Source organism: Scleropages formosus, chromosome 11 (genome assembly GCF_900964775.1).
Source record: "Scleropages formosus chromosome 11, fSclFor1.1, whole genome shotgun sequence".
Lineage (NCBI taxonomy): Eukaryota > Metazoa > Chordata > Actinopteri > Osteoglossiformes > Osteoglossidae > Scleropages > Scleropages formosus.
The window spans coordinates 20,200,196-20,219,272 of record NC_041816.1 but is presented as its reverse complement, the minus strand read 5'-3'; the positions used below and the strand labels follow the sequence as shown (position 1 = coordinate 20,219,272).

At 46.5% G+C, this 19,077-nt stretch overlaps 1 protein-coding gene across 1 annotated transcript in view; it reads left to right on the top strand.

The window, feature by feature from the left end:
• Nucleotides 1-14,845, top strand: part of LOC108940899 (immunoglobulin superfamily DCC subclass member 3-like) — a 54,186-nt gene extending 39,341 nt beyond the window's left edge. Inside the window, exons 5-14 of the mRNA XM_029256370.1 lie at nt 519-656; nt 2,921-3,079; nt 5,180-5,345; nt 10,911-11,158; nt 12,176-12,340; nt 12,461-12,649; nt 12,797-12,901; nt 13,081-13,216; nt 13,309-13,505; nt 14,721-14,845. Of these exons, the coding sequence (XP_029112203.1) occupies nt 519-656; nt 2,921-3,079; nt 5,180-5,345; nt 10,911-11,158; nt 12,176-12,340; nt 12,461-12,649; nt 12,797-12,901; nt 13,081-13,216; nt 13,309-13,505; nt 14,721-14,845 (1,628 nt within the window). The remainder of the gene's footprint in view (nt 1-518; nt 657-2,920; nt 3,080-5,179; nt 5,346-10,910; nt 11,159-12,175; nt 12,341-12,460; nt 12,650-12,796; nt 12,902-13,080; nt 13,217-13,308; nt 13,506-14,720) is intronic.
• The last annotated feature ends 4,232 nt before the right edge of the window (nt 14,846-19,077 follow it).

Sequence of the window (19,077 nt, the reverse complement as noted above, 5' to 3'; positions counted from 1 at the left end):
AAAATCTATCCAAAATAATGTTTGTTTTAAAAAATGACGCATTATTGCAGGTACTTTTTGACTTATGCAACTCAGAGTAAAGAGAGTTGCATCGCACCACCAGATGAGATTAGAGATGCAGACACGCAATTCACAGTATAGTCCCTTATCCTCGTACCACCTTGTTCGCAATCATACATTTCCCAAATAGCTGTACATAGATTGGGTAGGGAGTTTTTTTACAGCTAGTCAGCTGAAAGTTCTTGGAGAAGATAGGAGCTAAGGATAGAAAAGGGTCCGAGTGAACTTTGTTTTGAGACCCTTCTTGAGTATTGAAAGGGGTTCAGCGGTTGTGAGTGAGAGAGGAGTACTCATTCCCCCACTTTGGACCGAGAACCTTTGGACTTGATTTTGTTTCTGTCTGGGCTTCCGTCCGCTTTCTCGTTCTGCCCAGGGCTCTTCCCTCAGAAAGCCAGATGATCTGACGTGCTGCGATTGCCTCTGCAGACATGACACGGGCTATTTCCTCTCTCTTTCAGGCACACAGTCTTCCGTTTACAAAGAGCCGATGATCGTGGTGGGCCCCGAAAACCTCACACTCACTGTTCACCAAACTGCCATTTTGGAATGCGTTGCCACGGGATACCCACGCCCCATCGTCTCCTGGAGCCGGCTGGGTATGGCAGTCAACTGGTTAAAATAAAGGCTGACGATATCTTGAACATAAAACACCACATTAATCCGTGATAGTACACAAAAAGTCCAAACTGCACTCACTAAAGGCATTTTCATCTTCATTCTTACATAAAGGTATAAATCTCAGTAAGTACATGATAAATGTAATTTGTCAGCGTTCGTAGAAATACCAGGTCATACCACACCCCTGTGGTCCAGCTCTGGATCTCATGCCTTTCACAATACAGAAGGGATGAACATATTACAAAAATATGCCTGGCTGTGTTTTGTTTTAGAAATCCTAATTTTGAGATTTGCTCCCTCCTGGTATTAAATTATAATTTATAATATAACCAGTTTTAATAGCAACTGATGTCATCATTAGCGAGAAACACATGATACCTTAATATTGCCTTTAAAGTGGCTTCAAATGGGTCTGCAATATGAGGATTGCTGAAAGGCTTTTAGCCAGAAAATTGCTTGTGTTGACAATATTGTGGAGGAATGAACACGAAATTGTGTCTGGCAACAGGTTTCAGGTAATCATGACAAAATAATGAAGTTCCCACGTTCACTGTATGTGTGAGTGCACTCATGCCCTTCTGCTGTAATGGACTCGCACGGCGATGGGGTGAGAGCAGCGTGTTTTTCCTGATGCCGATGGTTGTCCTCTCCTCCTCCCGTGGGTGTGTGCGATCAATGCTATACAAATACACGGCAATAGCTGCGCGACGGTGCTGACGGTTGTCGCGATCTCATCTCCACTTGACGCAAGTTCCGCTCTCTGCCCCTCCCGGTAACACCAAGCAATATCAAAATATTAGCCTGCTTTATATTGCTGCCCACAGTAGCCCTTAATCAGATTCTGGATATTGCTTCTTACAGTGTTGCCAGAATTAAATGTTAACATGATGGGATCTTGGAGGATTAGATTACAGAAAGGCAGCCTGGGGTGAGCCGCGTAATGAACCCGATAGATTCACATCAGTTGTTTCGTAATGTGATTGCCGGTTTGGTGGTTTTTATCCTAAAAGACCACCCTTCTCGCTGCGGTCAGCTCTCCTCTTTTCCGTAATCTAGTTAGCGTCAGCGTTATCGGGCCGTAACGCGACAGCCCGGAGGCTTGGCCTACGTGTTTCGTGAGCTCTGACAGCGAGCAGCACGTGAAACCTCTAGAGTTTAAAAGCCCGGCTCAGACTGTACCTCCTGAAAGGGAGTAAAGGTGCTCCTGGGTTCTAAAAAGCAACTGCTTTCTTAGCAGTAATCTGCTAGGACACATTTGCATTTATTGATTTGAAAGATTATTTTCTCAAAAAGCCACGTACAGTGAATGCTGTGTAATATCTCTCGGACACTGTTGTCCAAGGGGACTTGCGATAGCAGATACACTAAAGTAGAAACCCTCCCTCACTCTCGCAATGTCTATAACCGCTTGTCCCAACAATCGGAGTCCTACCGGGCAACACTGGGTGCAAGGCTGGAGGGGGAGGGGACACACCCCGGATGGGACACCAGTCCGTCGCAAGGCACCTCAAGCAAGACTCGAACCCTAGACCCAGCACAGAGCATGCCCAGGCCAAACCCACTGCACCACTGTGCCCCCACTAAAAACCCTCCAGTTGTTGAATTCAATTCAGTACAGTTTATTTTTACACAGTGTTCTTCTCACGCAGTGACACTCATCATTCATCCATCTACGTAACACATCAGTGTGATGCACACACATAGACGCATACACACACACACACACACACACACACACACACACACACACTGTGAGATATCTGCTACACTATTGTGCTGCGCATAATAACTTACCTTGCTCACAGTAGTTTACTTTTCCATGCTTTCTCAAAAACTGGACAGTTTAGACATATTGTACAAGTTCTTTAACAGATACAATTATACAAACTGCTAAGGTGACCAAGGCAGGCACCAGGGTAACTCACTGGTGTGGGAAACACAGCTCTGCCACATTTGTAATACCACACTTTGGCCCTGTGCTGCGCTGTCGCTCGTGAGTCTATGGTAACTGTGGCAACGGGGAGGTTGTCGTCCCAATTATCATCCTCACACCTCATCCTATCGAAGTGCAGAAGACAGCGGCCCAGGTTCCTTGGGTAGCGCGTTGCGTCTGATTATCATTAAATACTGTATGTCGATTTTCCATATGTCCCGATTAATGAGATCGTTACGATGTTTAGTTTATTGCTCATTATTTCTGACTCATAGTTTCTATTCTGTGCTCTCACTGGCTGTCTGACAGATGGGCGTCCCATTGGCGTGGAGGGGATCCAGGTTCTGGGCACAGGGAATCTGATGATCTCTGACGTCGGAGTGCAGCACTCAGGGGTCTACGTCTGCGCAGCCAACAAGCCAGGGACCCGCGTACGCAGAACTGCACAAGGTCGTCTGGTGGTGCAAGGTGAGCTGGGAAAAAGCTCGTGTGGGGAGATACCAGAAGGACAATTTCAAGAAGAGATCTTACAACTGTCGGAAATGTACTAAGCAGTATTTATATTCTACAATTTTCTACGACATTTATCCGACTCTCAGGCCTCCCACATCTCCTCTTAGCTATGTTTCCACAGCTTTGTTACTTGAACTTCCAAGCTTGATCAATTAGAGGTGGTCAATATTTCATTCAATCTCCTTGGCCACTGCTTTCAAGCATGCCGGCTGAAAATGCGGCTTTTAATGAAGTCTCAGTATTGGCCTTGTTCATTTGACATGAAAAATGAGAGCAGAATTCACTTTGGGATAATTAAAAAAAAGTCTAAGGAAACATGTGGGGGTGGCTGCTCGGTACAGGTGGTGAAACGCAAGGCAACGACGACTGATATGTCTGTGGACTGTTGAAAGATGATCATACAATGAGATACGAGAAGATATGAGCACGTAGCATACTGTACTAAAGGCAGAGTGACATGTAGCCACCAGCATTTAATAACAGTGATACAAAGTGTGGTGAAGATGCCGTGATATACGGTTGCCTATTCAGACCTGGTAACTTTACGCAATTAGAGAGAAATGCTAGTAAAATGCTTGTGTCAAAAAGGTAATTGCCCGGGGACTGGGCAGTATGGTGAGGGCTTGCAGGTCTTAACCCGAACCCAACCGTAACCCTGAGTTCATCCTTGGCGTATCACCACAAGAGATGGGAAGGGAACAAGAGATACTTAAGGTTACTACACATAATGGGAGCACAAACAGGCAGGCGGACAACTGGACAGTTGAATGGACAGCGCCACCAATGGCTTTAATCAACGTTAGTGAAAAAGGAGTGGTCCTTAAACTAGATTTGTATGTATTGACCAAAAGGGGTATCTTTAACATTGGCTTGTAAGCTACTCCGCATTTCAAGGGGCCCTATAACTGAACACCTTCCCATCGCAGTGCAATTGGTCTCTTCTAGGAATCACCCCCACTGAATATAAAGAATAGATATACTGATTGACGGGGTGTGGTGGCGCAGTGGGTTGAACCGGGTCCTGCTCTCCGGTGGGTCTGGGGTTCGAGTCCCGCTTGGGGTGCCTTGCGATGGATGGGCGTCCAGTCCTGGGTGTGTCCCCTCCGGCCTTACGCCCTGTGTTGCCGGGTAGGCTCCGGTTCCCCACAACCCCGTATGGGACAAGCGGGTCAGAAAGTGTGTGTGTATACTGATTGACCACATCTGATAAATAAGATTTCATCTAAACAGATGCTTTGGTTTTACCGATATTAGAAGCCATAGCAACCTTAATTAATGTAACAGTAAACATAAAGTTCCACTGAAATGAATGCTGTTCAGTGCAGATGTAATGGAGTTTTTGATCGCCCGCTACCCCAGCAGGACAGTTTTAATCACTGTCGGTGGTCAAGCATGACTCAGACAAAGGGGAGTTTGACAGGGGGGGTCCAGGGGACAGGTAATCTCTCCCAGGAAGAGGGCAGAGGGTGAACCAACAATGGGCTGCCCTCGCCAATGCCTCTTTTTATTTATCTGTTTTATGATTCGCATTCCATATCATGAATGGATTCTCTGTTCCTCGTCCTCCTTTTTTCCTTAAGCCTGTTTTTCACAGCTATTATCAAGTTAATCTGGTTCATAGCTGGGTTTCTGTCGCCAGCCCTCTGATAATGCCCCGCTCACAATACTGTGTGTAGTGTACGTAATGAGCTCAGATTCAGCTCTCTGGGGTGTGTGTCCTGTCTCGCTGCCTTCGCCATCCTGCGTTCAAGGGCTGGGACAGGCCTCTTTGCAGCGGGGAATCCTTGTTGCGTACTATGCACCCATCAATGATTGGAGCTTTTACACTGAAAGTATGTATTATTTGAAATGCACAGAAGCAAAATGTACCCCGGGTTTGCTCAAGTAACGTACCCCGGGTTTGCTAGAACCGCTTCTGCTATAGTAAAAAATATCATTCTGCGTAAATAGGAAAAATGATATGTTTCCAGAAATGCATTCAGCATTTAAATAGATAGATAGAATGAACGAACGAACGATGTACTCATGTGCTATCTGTCTCTCCTTTCTGCTCAGCCCCAGCTGAGTTCATCCAACCACCCCAATCTATTGCACGTCCAGTGGGCACCACGGCCATCTTCACCTGCCTGGCACAGGGTGAACCCCTTCCACAGCTCACCTGGCTGAAGAATGGCCAGGTCCTGGAGCCGGGGGGGCACGTCAAGCTCAGGAACAACAACAGGTGAGCCCCGCTGCACTAACTTATATGTCAGCTTGTACCTGCATGGACCTTCACTGCATCACTTGCACATATTCATGGGAATAAAAACCTGAAGCAGCGTTCGCAATGAAAATAACAGTGACACATTATTGCTGTACAGTAACATCGATGCATGAAATAATATTAAAAATGATAAAGTGAGTGCCCCAGTAATTGAACAACAGCCTTTTATTACGTGGTACATCACTGAGGACGGTATGGGTGGTCAGCACTGAAGAAAACATTTTCTTATGCATATTTGTAATTAGAGACGGGGAGGTGAACCATACATAACGTGAACTTGGTTATTTGTGTTTATTTTCGCTCATGTTTATACTGCTGCATCAATATGCCTGAATGCGTGGAAACAGCTGTTCGGATATATTCCCCCGTGTAGACACACTGACAGATGATTGCTGACTGTTTTGAAGCTATATTGGAAGGCATTGCTACACAGGAGAGTGCACCGCGGTATGTCAGCTCCTGCAGGAGCGCCTTTCACTGCAGTAATGAGGGAAGCGACCCAATTTAGCCTTGATGGGTTTGCATCCGTAGTCCATGCCACAGGGGCAAACTGTCCTGTCCTTTGTGTAGGGGATCAGACTGCCTTCACTCTGAGTTGCAGGGTAGGCTATAGATGTGGGATTTGTGCTATGGCCTGGATTTGAAATGTTGGGTAGAGTTCCATGGTCATCAAATCCGTGCTCTACAACAGCAGCATCCTCAACCCTGACAAGGCAAACAGGGTCGTGCCGTACCTGCCGGTTGTAGATGCGACTCAGAAACAAGAAGAGGCCTAGTGGACAATAAAGTGGACTCTATAAACCTAAAACAGATCTCAAGTTGTTCTTATACTCTCCAGCCTTTGTACTACGTAGTAAGTCTGAATTGTTTAAATTAAGGAAACGATTGATTCAGTCAAGCCCATAAAAAAACCTACATGTGCTGTACACTGACCTGCCAGGATAAAATCTGAGTAACTGTGTTGACTGTGTTGCCTAATTTTAATTTTACAGCTGAGCCTTGAACGACGTGGGGGTTAGGGGCGCTGGCCCCCCGCGCAGTCGAAAATCCGCATCTAACTTTTGACTCCCCAAAAACTTAACTACTAATACCCCCCTGGACCGGAAGCCTTACTGATAACATAAACAGTCCATTAACACATATGTTGTATGTTATATGATTTATATACTGTATTCTTACAATAAAGTAAGCTAGAGAAAGAAAATCAAAAGGAACAGAAAATACATTTACAGGACTGTACTGTATTTATCGATACCATAAGTTTGTCGTCCGTTTGCAAGATGATTCGTCTGTCTGTCAGTACCTACATCAACAGTGTCTTATATGATACAAAACACTGTAGATCTAATACATATTACGTGTATATTTTATGGTAGTAAATGGTAAAATAGACTAGTATCTACATATATTTTATGCCTTCATGACATAACCTAAGTTTTAATTAATTTCTTTGATATTTCTAGGCTACACGGTTCGTCTGCGAGTTTTTTCAAATTGTTGCAAATCTCCAAAAAAATGTTTAAAATATTTAATAGAAAAAATCCATGTATAACTGGACCCGCACAGTTCAATCCCAAGTTGTTCAAGGGTCAACTGTATTCAGTCGACAGCCTATTTGCTTCCATGACTGTTACTATAAAACCCATAACATCGTCTGCATTACATTTTCATGACGTTTCACATTTAGCAGATGCTTTTCTCCAAAGCACCATGCAATACTAAGCTACTTAAAATGATTTACCCATTTACACGTCTGGGTGATTTCCACTGGAACAATTTAGGCTAAGTACCTTGCTCAAGGTTACTGTGGCAGGTGGTGGGATTCAGACCGGCATCCTTTGACTAGAAGGTGATAGCTCTAACAACCACCCCCTCTCTGCCCCATTACCTTTATTTATTAAACTTATATAGTGGTGTCTCTCCAAACACTTTCTTTTTTGAGTGTGTACACAAGTATAAAGCAGTCAGTGAATACAAAGTAAAGTAATCCAAAACTATTCCCAAACATGTAATATGGTGGAATGGAAGGCATAGCATATTTGCAGTGATACTTTCCTACTAAATTTTAAAATATGCGATGGAGCTGTGACCAGTGCCGTGCAAGAACTGCCCGGGTGTGTAAGATGGTTTATCTGTGTTTAGCTTGTGTCTGATCTGTCAGGGATGCTTAGCACAACATCCATACCAAACCGAGATGAAGGGGGAATACCAGTCAGGGGAGATTTACAGTGCTGCTTCATCCTAGCACCATTCGGGAGTGGTGGGGGTGGTGGCGAGGGGTTCAATGGTATTTTTTTTCCTTGCCTGCTGTAGATGCACACACATGCTTTCTCTCACGTGCACGCTCCCTTGGCGTTCACACAGCTCTCACCCACCGGCCTGAAGACTCAGCTGGCGTGGAGCCGTTCCAAGCTCAGCCTGCCGTTTTGTCTAAGTGCCAAAACAATGGTGTTTGCTTTCATTCACTGCTTGTTTATTTGATTCTTGTGTACTGGCTTGTAGTTACTCCTCTTTTCAGAGTGTCAGTAACAACATGCATCATCTCACCGGAGATGACCTGAGGAACAGAGATGGTTAAGTTGTCTGACGTTGATACTGGCCTTCAAACAAAGGTTAGATGGTGCTCTGTAAATGCTGCAACGCCTCCCCCTTCATCCCAAATCCCTGTTCCTCTCTCCCACCCTTGGCTCGGTAGAGTGTCGGAGGTGGTCAGCAGATAGCAGGCTCATAATAAGCTGATCACAATGTACCACACATGCATCGAAACAATCTCATCTCAGCTTTCGGTGAAAAGTACCAGACCCAAGGATTTAGGTGCTGTAGTATTTAAGAGCTTAAGTACTGCAAGGGTTAAAACTGCTGCCTTTGGACTCGAAGGACCCGGGTACCTCCTGCTGCAGTACTCTCGATCAAGGTTCTTACTCTGAAATGAAACAGTAAAAATTACCCCTCTGTATAAATGGGTAAAAAAAATACTCACAGCATCCAGTAATCAATGTTATAAAAATAGTAAGATTAGACATATATCCTGTTTATTACAGTATGGGGTTGCAGGAATGGTTTGAGCTCTGCCTTTGGACTTGAAGTACCTGCATTCAAACCACCTCCTGCTGTAGTACTCTTGAGCAAAGTACTTACCTTTAATTAACAAAGTAAAAATTACCAAGTTAAATAAGTCCATTAATCATTAGAAATAGCTTAATAATCTCACTTGCATTGGAGAAAGGCATGGGCTAAATAAATAAATGTAAGCTGTTTCACTCAATACCAGCGATAATTTTGCACACTGCATAGAATCTGACCTTTCAAAGCCAATGTTGTTGACTGGACGTGGGGTGTAATTTGTACAGCATTGCCACCATGTCCTTGCCTGTAGTAAAAACACCCTCCCCACCACATGACGGCATACGATTTCAGCCCATCCAGCGGGCACTCGCCGTAGGCACCACCCAGTCTAGCGGACGCAGCTTTCAAAGAGTGCTACCAGCTGCCTGCGCCAAAGCGGGGGTGAGGAATGTCACCAGCGGGTGTGGAATTTCACAAGCCATGGGTCAATGTCAGGTTCCGCTGGGGGCGGTGGTGTTTTTATTAAAGGAGTGTATGTGTCTCGGAGTGGGGGGTTGCTTTTCGAGCTGCTGGGGCCACCGGGCTCGCTGCAATATGCGAGCGGCTCATGCAATGTCCCACGTTCTCCTTCTCGCCGAAGCCAGGAACCATTCAAGCGCTCTACCCAAGGGGGCCTTCGGGGTACTGTTAGAGTAGCCTTCCTGAGAACACTTCATCCATTCGTCACATAAAAGCTAGCGGGGGCAGGGGGTCGGGGGCCGCCGCCACCTCGGGGGTCGAAAGGTCAGCTTGGCGCTAAGTAGGCATGAGCCTGTTGAGCACAACGAAGAAGGAGTCCATTCCATCCTGTTATTGGAGCAAAACAGAAAGTTTGGCTGTGTACGTGGAATATTTATTGTCATTTGTCACTTCTAGTATGCCCTCTCAGCCCCTCCACCCCGGGCCCAGTTCCCATTTAATGAAAGCCCCGTAGCCGGACTGCTCTCGTCTTTACTGCTATCACGGAGACAGATGACCACGAATACGTTTGATTAGATCTGACCTAGGGGGTTCGAGTGTCAGTGCGGAGAGAAAGGCAAATTTACCTTGAAAAATGCCTGAGACGTCAGGGAGAAATCCTGGGAGATGACCTCTCCTTCCCCCTCTCTGATCGCATATCTGATCTCGTGCTCTTGCGCCGCGTAGTCCGGAGGTGGCCGCAGCTAATAAGCAGCCTGACGCAGCGGAATGTCACACGCCGGACCGCTTCCTGTGCAAAGACACGCCGGCTTTCTCTGGAAGGAGCGTGTTTCTCGCGGCACGGATCGTATATTGGGGGACTGGGGGGGACACCCAGAAAAAAAAATGGTTATAAATGTCATCATGAGTAAGTTAATGGGTTCCTGCCATCTGTGGCTGAAATTAGGGCTGATTTACATATTCCTCTCCTTTAAGTGTTCATTTTTTGTAGCCCAAGGATTATGGGGAGCAAAGTGTCTGATTATGTATTCAGCTTTAATAATGCCCTCCACCCCCCAAAGTACTCCAGCAATAACCTGCAGAGAGAAAGAGGGGGTGGGAAACAGCACAGGGGGGTCTAGGTGTGCTGACAGATGGCTGGGGCTCACTGTCTGGGGGAAAAAAAAAAATCATATTGAAGGGGAATTGAGTGATATTTCCGGAAGTCTTCCCCTTTAGCTCTGGAAAGCCACGCGTTTCTATTCTCTTTTTTAAATTCATTAGTCGTTTGCCCTGCACGCCTCGCTCCCCATGCATCGTACCAGATATTTGATCACGCACTGCGCTCATTTTCTTCCACCACCCTCTCACACACATGGCTGACACTTCTGAGTCAGGGGTGGGGTCGGGGGGGAACCTATCTTTCGAACATATAAGCCCAGGGGAGAAAATTTTATCGCTTTCAGGTACTTTTTCTGACCACTAAATGATGAAACGGGATGCGGGCTTTACCGTGAGCCGTCCCAAGTTTTTCTGCCTGAATCGTGCTAAAGGATGTTTTGCAGATGTTCCGTTGTGAATCTGGAAAACGTGTAAACCGTAGTGTCCGTGGTGCCACAGGTGGCCATGGCTTTGTTCACGCTGATTCTTCGACGTGCTGATTCTCCGTTCAGTCTGTGGTTTACCCAGAGTGGGCGTTATTGTGCACTTTCAGTTTCAACCTTGCAGTTCCTTTGCAGTTAATACACATAAATTTGCTGTATAATATATGAGTGCTGACCTTAACAATACTGAAATTTGGAATATCATACTACAATAAAACACGGCCAAGTTGTTTAAATTAGAAAATAATAATAATAATAACTTCAGAAACCAAGCATTGTAAATTGCTTTGGAGAAAGCTCGGAATAAATAATATTTAACATACACATAAGTGTGCTCTGATGAGTGACAATAATGTGCTCTGTCTGTTCCCCCATCCCGTTTTCTGTCCCACCTCCACCCCCCCCCCCCCTTCAGTACGCTCACCATCTATGGCATCAGCCAGGAGGATGAGGCTATCTATCAGTGCATCGCGGAGAACAGCGCTGGCTCCAGCCAGGCGAGCGCACGGCTGACTGTGCTGTGGGCAGACGGCCTTCCGGGGGCTCCCTGCTTACTCCATGCTGCCGCCGTGTCGCCCACCACCATCCGCCTCTCCTGGCAGAGGCCGCAGCAGGGCACGCAGGACATCATCGGATACGTGGTGCACATCCGCAGGACGATGGGTCGGTGTCGTCCCCCCCGCATTTACCCCTAAAAAAGCCAACTGATCTATTAAGTTAAACTCCGGCCCACCCACCCTGCTCATTTAAGTGGGAGCCGTTAGCAAAGGGACGGTTTCCCTCGGGAATAAACAAGGCATTTGCATGGCTGACAATTTAAATCTGTGCTGGCAGCTTCATTTCAGCCTTTGTAAATGTGGCCAGGATCTGATGTTCTTAGAATTAAAAGGGAAATAAAACGGTGCAAACGGAGACTAAGGCCCCCCATGCAGAAGGGGTTTGACAGCTGGGAGATACACAACAGCTACAAGCAAAACCCCGGTCTGGGCTGATCTGGGCGCTGCTGAGACGGCCGTTTCCTCGGGGGGCGCAACACCTGCTTCCAAAAACGCCATAATGGACAGCTCCTGTGCGATACCGTCTCCTGCACCCGCAAGCTGTAAAGGGGCTTTTAATTGATAACGATATTGGAATTAATTTTATGGCGGCTTATTTCCTGCCATTTGTTTCCTGTTTGTGTGAAAGCAGGCAAATTGGGGGCGGGGGTATTTACAGGGGGGGTGTGACCCTCGGAGAGGGAACCGTGCTCGGCGCCGGGGCCCAGCTGCTCCTCCCGGCACTCCAGCTCGGAGGGGTAATTACAGACCCTGGGGGCCATCCAGTAGGAAACACTTTAATTACCAGCCAAAAACGGGGAGATCCGCACTGGCCCGGGTTCGATAGCGGTAATTTCCAAGCGGGCCTAAGTTAACCCTCCCCCCTCCCTCTCTCCCTCTTGTGTTTTTAACAAACCTTGAACAACAAGCTCCTGCCACAGTTTCGTTTTCAGCGCTTGATTGTTATTGACACGAGTGTTAATAAAACACATGCTGCGTTCATAACAGCTTAAAAAGACCACAAAGAAGGTATTAAAAAAAAAAAAAAATCTATAACAGTAGCAACAAAGGGGGCAGCGCTCATGGAACCAGTAATGATCAGTTTGTTAACCTAACACACACACACACCCATACACACTCACAGACCCAGTGGAGATGGAGTACCAGGAGGCTGTGGGAAAGGGCACTCTGCAGCAGGTGGTGAGCGACCTCGAACCCTCGACCAGCTACACCTTCTACGTGAAGGCCTACACCTCGCGTGGCGCCAGCAAGCCCTCCGAGTCGGTTGTGGCGAGCACGCAGGGAGAGGGTGAGTGTACGGGCGGTGGGGGGGTGGGCAAGAGGAAGCTTGGTTTAATCCCCTGCTTTAAACCGGATACCGTGAGCCGGGTGCGATTAACGCACGTCCGCCCCGCCCTCGATCTTTCAGCGCCGGCTCCTCCGTCCCTGCTCACTCGGGTGCTGAACTCCACCGCTGTGCAAGCGGTGTGGGAGCCCTCGGGGAAGCTAGGCCAGCAAGGCGGCTTCAAGCTCTTCTACCGCAAGGTGCAATCGGCCGCGTTCTCCGGACCTCTGACCTTCGCGCGCAACGTCACCCAGTACAACATCACGCAGCTGGGTGAGGAGCCGTACGCGGCGACGCTCCGCTTAGCATCGCGGCTAGACGTGCCGCTTCTCCCGTTTCGCACCCGCGGCTACACGTCCGCCTGACGCACCCCGTGGCCCCACCGCGCTCCCTCCGTGACGCTGTTTGTCCCTGCCGTAGAGTCGGCGTTGGTGTACGAGGTGAAGCTGCTGGCGTTCAACCAGCACGGCGACGGCAACGCCACCGTCCGCTTCGTCTCGCTGAAGGAGCCCGCGGAGACGTCAGGTGACTCTCCGCCCTTCGCGTTACACGCACCGACGCGCCGGCCGGACCGTCGCTCGCACGGGTGGAATGCAATTGCCGCGTAAATGATTAAACTTCCGAATCGGTTGCCCTCTGAATGCAGCCGCACCTTGACGTTCCGTCTGTCCCGGTGTCCGCAATGACAGGGTGTATTTCTTCAGCGCCGGATGCCCCCTGCGAGTGTGCGAGGGAGGAGTCGGCCAAAACGTCCTCCACCGCCATCGTCATCGGGATACACATCGGGGTCACGTGCATCATTTTCTGCGTGCTCTTCCTCATTTTTGGCTACAGGGGCAGGTAGGGGATATGCTGGGCCTATGCCTGTGGCAGCCTGCCCTTGTCCGGAGTGTGGCTCAGTGACCCCCGCCCCCTGTTCTGTCCTCCCGCAGACTGGCAATGTGCAAAACCCTTCAGGACAGGCTGGCCGCTCCCCGGTCGTCACGCAGCGTACCCGCGGACCCCCCTCCGGCCTCCTCTGGGTCGCACGGCGCCCTGGCTGCGAACAGTGATGGCGGAGGCAAGGCGAGGGGAGACGTCAGCGAGCTGGAGAGGCTTTTCCCCAGGACTTGTCAGGGAGGCAGTGTGAGCTGGACAGTTGTGGTGAGCACAGCGGGCGGTGGGGAGGAGACACGCTGGTACTCGGATCCAAAGACAAGTCCAACCATGGCAAATGTGACATTTATTTGTTTGTTTAGCTGACACTTTTTCTCCAAAAATGATCTCGTCAAACTATTTATACTAGTTTATCTGTTTACAGAGAGGGGTAATTTTTACTATATCAGTTCTGGATAAGTACTGTAGTGTTCAAGAGTACTGCAGCAGGAGGTGGGATTTGAACCTGAGGAAGCAGATATAACCCCTGTGCTACCTGGTGTCTTCGGATATGTAACTTGAACCCGCATCCATACTGAAAGTGCCACAGAAGTGCTCATTTTACCACATCTAATAGAGTCGATCATAGTTTAAGGTTGTTTTACACTGGTATGTCATGGCAAGTTATTGGGAGGATTCGTAGCAGAAGATTGTCTTTTACTAGTGAAAGAAGTGTCCAAAAAAACACATTAGAGCAGTCAGAGTTAACCCATTACTGTACGGGCAGTTGGTAGCAGAGCGGCTAGACCGGTTGCCTTTAAACCCAAAGGTTGCAGGTTTGAATCCCAGCTGTAGTTCCGTTGAGTAAAGTAATTACCCTAAATTGCACCATTAAAAAAAAAAATTACTCAGCTGTGTAATTGGGTAAATAACTAAGCAGCTTAACATTGAGAGTCACTTTGGAGAAAAGCCTCAGCTAAATGAATGAATGTAAGACTCAGTTGTGTCCTGTTCGTTGTTATTGTTTCTTCATTTAGCTGATGCGTTTCACCAAAGCAGTTTACAATGATAGGTTTCTTTACTCAGTTATGAACAATAATGGACCCACTTATATAACAGGGGAAGTTACACTGAAGCAATTCAGAGTTAAGTACCCTGCTTAAGGGTACTACGGGAGGATCGGGGATCTAAACGAAGGACTTTTGATTGCAAGGTTACAGCTCTAATTGCTGCACTACCTACAGATCAGACAATTATTCGCCCAGATAGGTGCACCCGAAAGCCATGTGCTAAGCTGGACTCCTCAGAGAGGCGCATCACAGGTCGTACCCGCAGGCGATATGTGAGAGAAAGGCGTAAAAGGAAGTTCCACACCACTCTGAAAATCCTCATAACATATTTAGCTCAACAGATGCTCAACAGAACTTCTCCATGTGTTGACCACTGAGCTAAAGGCAGTATTTTTACGGTTGGCAGATGGAGAGTCCAGGCGCTTCCCGTCCACTGGATGAGTCTCAGGTGTCCACTCTGTCTCTGGATGAGTTCAGCCTTGAGCCAGAGGGAGAAACTCAGTTCCAGGAGGTGCCAGAAGACGGCAGGCTCTCGGAGGGGTGAACAGATGATGGGTTATCGCCAAGTCTTTGGGCACGGCCACGATAATGGCGTGTCATGTGTCACTACTTCTCATTCTCAGGTCAAACCGAAGAATTTCCTATTTTAAGTTAAATCCTGTTTTGGAAACTTGGGATACATGGCCTGGGTTTTCTCGTGTGATTTTTCTGACAGATAGCTACTTTTTTTTTTTTTTTTTTTTTTTTTTTTTTTGCACTGGCAGACAGATTTTTTTTTCTTCATTTTCCTAATTTTATTGAATATGTCTTTGACCAGCTGCCGGCAGCATATAGAATAGAACGTAGGAGTCTTTGATGTTTCTGTACTTTTTAGCTCACTTTTTTGTTTCAGTTTCATCATGTAAATTTTTCCAGTTTGTTTGGTTTTGACTTGTCCTTGCAGATCCCCCCAGCTTCTTTCATCCTGCTAATGATTCCACGAACCCAGCCATGAAGAACACAATGAGCCTTTTTCCAGGGATTTCGTATTTTCTATGTCTCAGGATTTTTTTCCCCCAGTCATATCAAAGGTTTTGTTTAGACTTGGCTACGCGAACCCTAGGATGCGCAACGTTAACCTACCTCAGCCGAGATGAATGTTGGGTGGGAAGCGTCGGGGACCGGTGTCTTCCCTCATGCTTGCTTGCTTCACACACAGAGCGAAGAGGAAAAAAGAAACTGAAACGGGCTCTACGTTACCTCAACTGTCCCAAACTCTCACTGTCCTCAAATGAGAATTATGTCAAAAGCACTTCCAAACACTGAAGTCAATGTTCTACCTCAAGATAATGATGTTGTTGTTGTCATTATTGTTATTCTTTTCATAATGAAACATTTACTTCCTTGTGAGATCCTGACCTCCTTCTGCTGACCGGTTGGCAGGGGGGAATTTGGCGGTACCTCACGCAAGTGTAACAGATGGCATTGTTTATGAATTTCACTTGTAAAGTATTTTTTATAGTGTTAGTTAGACACATCTCTGTGCTTCTAAAGTTATTTTTTACCTCAACAGAATATTTTATTTTTAGTTGCCTCAGTTGAATTACGACTGTTAGAGATGCACTGTACTGCGACTAATACCTTCAGGATATTTTTACAGCTATTGACTGAGTTGTGTCACACTTACAGGGGAAGGGTAGGAAAATATGTTAACTTCTTGACTGATGGGTACTGTACATCATAAAGATATATGTATAAGTGTATGTGAGAAAGAGCGAGTGAATACATACACATACTGTATATATGTGTGTGTGTGTGTGTTTCTGTGTGCATGTGTATATATATTTCTATATATGATGTATTTAGAAGTTTAAATAGATTCATCTAAATGTCGGTTTGGACACTCATAAGGTACGTTATTGTTGATGAACTTGTTTGAAATTGGTAACAGAACCATGATATTTCGTGGTAAGATGGACATGGATGAAGGCCGGCACAAAGGACCCATGAAGAGCCAGGCGACCGGTCGGTCGTTGGAGAAACAGTCGTTATCTCGTCCCCTCTCAGTTGATACTAAAAAATTGAGTGTTAAACTTCAGGAGCACACCCAGGACCATCAAGTGCAGGTACAGCAAAGCCGGAGAAGGGAGGAGACGCTTCCCACACGATCCTCTTGTGAAATGTAGCTTGGTCAGAATGAAAGCCTGCCCTGGGTTGAGGGTGGAGCGTGTTCTTCATGATTAGGACATGGTTCTGCCTGTTATTACCTACAGACTGTGTAAAGAGCACACAACCCTGATCTCTTTGGTGCTGGTTCTGGTTCCTGTGGCGCAACCCCAGCACTGCGGGCACATGTCCGTGGGGCCCCGGATCATACCGAGGCACGTCCGGGGCCCTTGTGCACGTCTGCCCCCGTGGTCACCTACCTCAATCCTACCCCCAATGCACTCTCAGGTGACTATTCCTCAGTTTTGGAGGAGGAAACGTGAACGTAAAAGGTATTTATAAGAGTTCTTCTCACGGCCAGTCAGCCGTGCAATACTGGAACAAAGAGCAGCAAAGACCATTAGGTTTTTTTTTTTTTTCCACACTTTATGGGTGTGAAGTACGATGCATAACCTTTTTACAAAAGCCCTTTAAGTTTTTAATCATTTGATTTTTCATTTTTCCTTCGTCATCTGAATGGGGTGTCAAATGCTGTGATGGCAACCCCATTCTGTTAGTTGAAAACACTACTTACGGTTCTCTGAAGAACTGCTTTCTTACTCTACCCTTTTTTTAATAATTTGTGATGATTATTTACATAATCCCGTATTATTCACATAAGCGTCAACAATCGGTGTGTGTAAATAGCGATAAAATGGGACATTGGTTCTATTTTTCTTACTGTTTTTCCAATACATACAGATAACACATCCCAAACACCCTATAAAGTGTAAACTGTTATTTATTGTCCATGTACGTTGCAGAACCTTTTTCATCCCTTAACTTGTACCCCTAGAAATGCAGTGAACCAGAAAGGGCAAAATTTCAAAAGAAAGGGGGACTGTAGTGCATAGTGCAATTTTACAGGAGTGTTAGTGTATCCAGTGGTAAGTTCTTTCTACATATTTGGTAGGAGTATCACAATGACCGTGACTAAAGGGAAAATATGAGCCGTCTGTTGAACTGTGTTGATGTTAATACAATTCTGTATGGACTCCCTGTTGTACTATTGTAATACCACATTCCAGAGACATTTGTGTTTGTTTTCTATAACTGGAAGTTTCCTGGTTGTTCTGCATCACCATTGCCAGCACTCGACGAAGCCATACTACATGTTCTGGGACTTAAAGTAGGAAGGAAAAATGTTCGGTACATTTGATTTTTGTGTTTTCGTATGGATTTTTTTTTCCGAGATTTTTTTTCCCTTTCTTTCTCTGTTATTGTACACTTCGCAGCCTTTTTAGACTCCATGAAAGTTATTGGCTGCCGATCTAGCAGAAATAGAAAGATGTCCTGATGTTATGTGACTCACAATGTTGTATTTATAAACCTATGCCCATATAATAACTCATCTCTGATGTTTTTAATGCTTATTAACTCTTTATCTTTCCAATGTCTGGGCTCTTAAACTTCGAGGTTCACCTTAGAGTTGTCCAGTGAGTTCCAGTAAACACTTACCCAGTAGTTTTAAAACATTATTACTAATGACCTATCATGTTCCTCAATCCCAAATTCTTTTGACCTGGCTTGGGAAGGGGATTGTAGTTTACTAGCTGATCAAAATGCGTTTCCCACGAAATGAAACAGAGCAACGAGAAACAACGTCATCCGGATGCATCACACCGCAAAGATTACAGTTGTGTTTGTGAGCGCATTTGAGGACCGCGCTCCTCTGCAATACCTTTCTCTCTTTTTTTCCCCTCCTTCAACCCCCACCTCACACACCCTCTCTAAATCTCTGTGGAGAAAGGCCTGTCTGTTAGAATTACCACCCCTCCTGGCCCAGATTCCCCTGGAGAGAATAAGAGACGAAACATTAACATGTTGCTAGCTGAGCTACTGGCAGCGCTATGGCAACAGTGGGGGCATTTAAGATGTAGAAAGAAGATCACACTGTGGATCTGTAAAACAAACAGCGTTTTCTATGACGACGGTGTTACCGCTTCAGTTTATTAAATCCCTTAACAAAAGGGATTAAAATGCTACAATTTTCCCTCCCGCGCTCTCCTTGGCCAGTACCCCCCTTTCGCAAAACAGATGAAAGGTCTTATGAATGTGTGGTGTTAAACATTTTTATTGTGGCACTATTTGGCTGTTCTGGGAACAAGGGACTCCCACTGATGCCTTTAAGCAGCTCCCCAACTCAGCCCGCCAGGACTCCCACACTCCCATGCCACACCCTCCGCTATCCTCCACATCCTAATCTGTGTCCATCTTTGGGCCTCTGGAGTATGGCTGGTCCAGCCAGCCCTTCGCAGCCTTAATGCCTCTAGTCTATACAGCCGGCTTTTGAGGAACACAGCTCATTCAACTCGGTCCACGCCAACTCGAACCTGACTGGAGTATGTCCGGGGACACGGGCGATTAACAGTTGTAGCAAGTGATACTCGTATGCCTGCTTACCTCCTTATGGGGCTGTTCCAGTTCTAGCGAGTTCTTTTCTCACTGTGCTGACTTCTGAGATCAACTGGGGCAACACATCACTGGCTAACGGATGCTGGCTGGACTGGTGTGCAACCTCTCTGCAGTTTCTACGTAACTCCTCATCCGACCAACGATCCCAGACTGGCTCTCGTCCCACTTCGGGTTAAT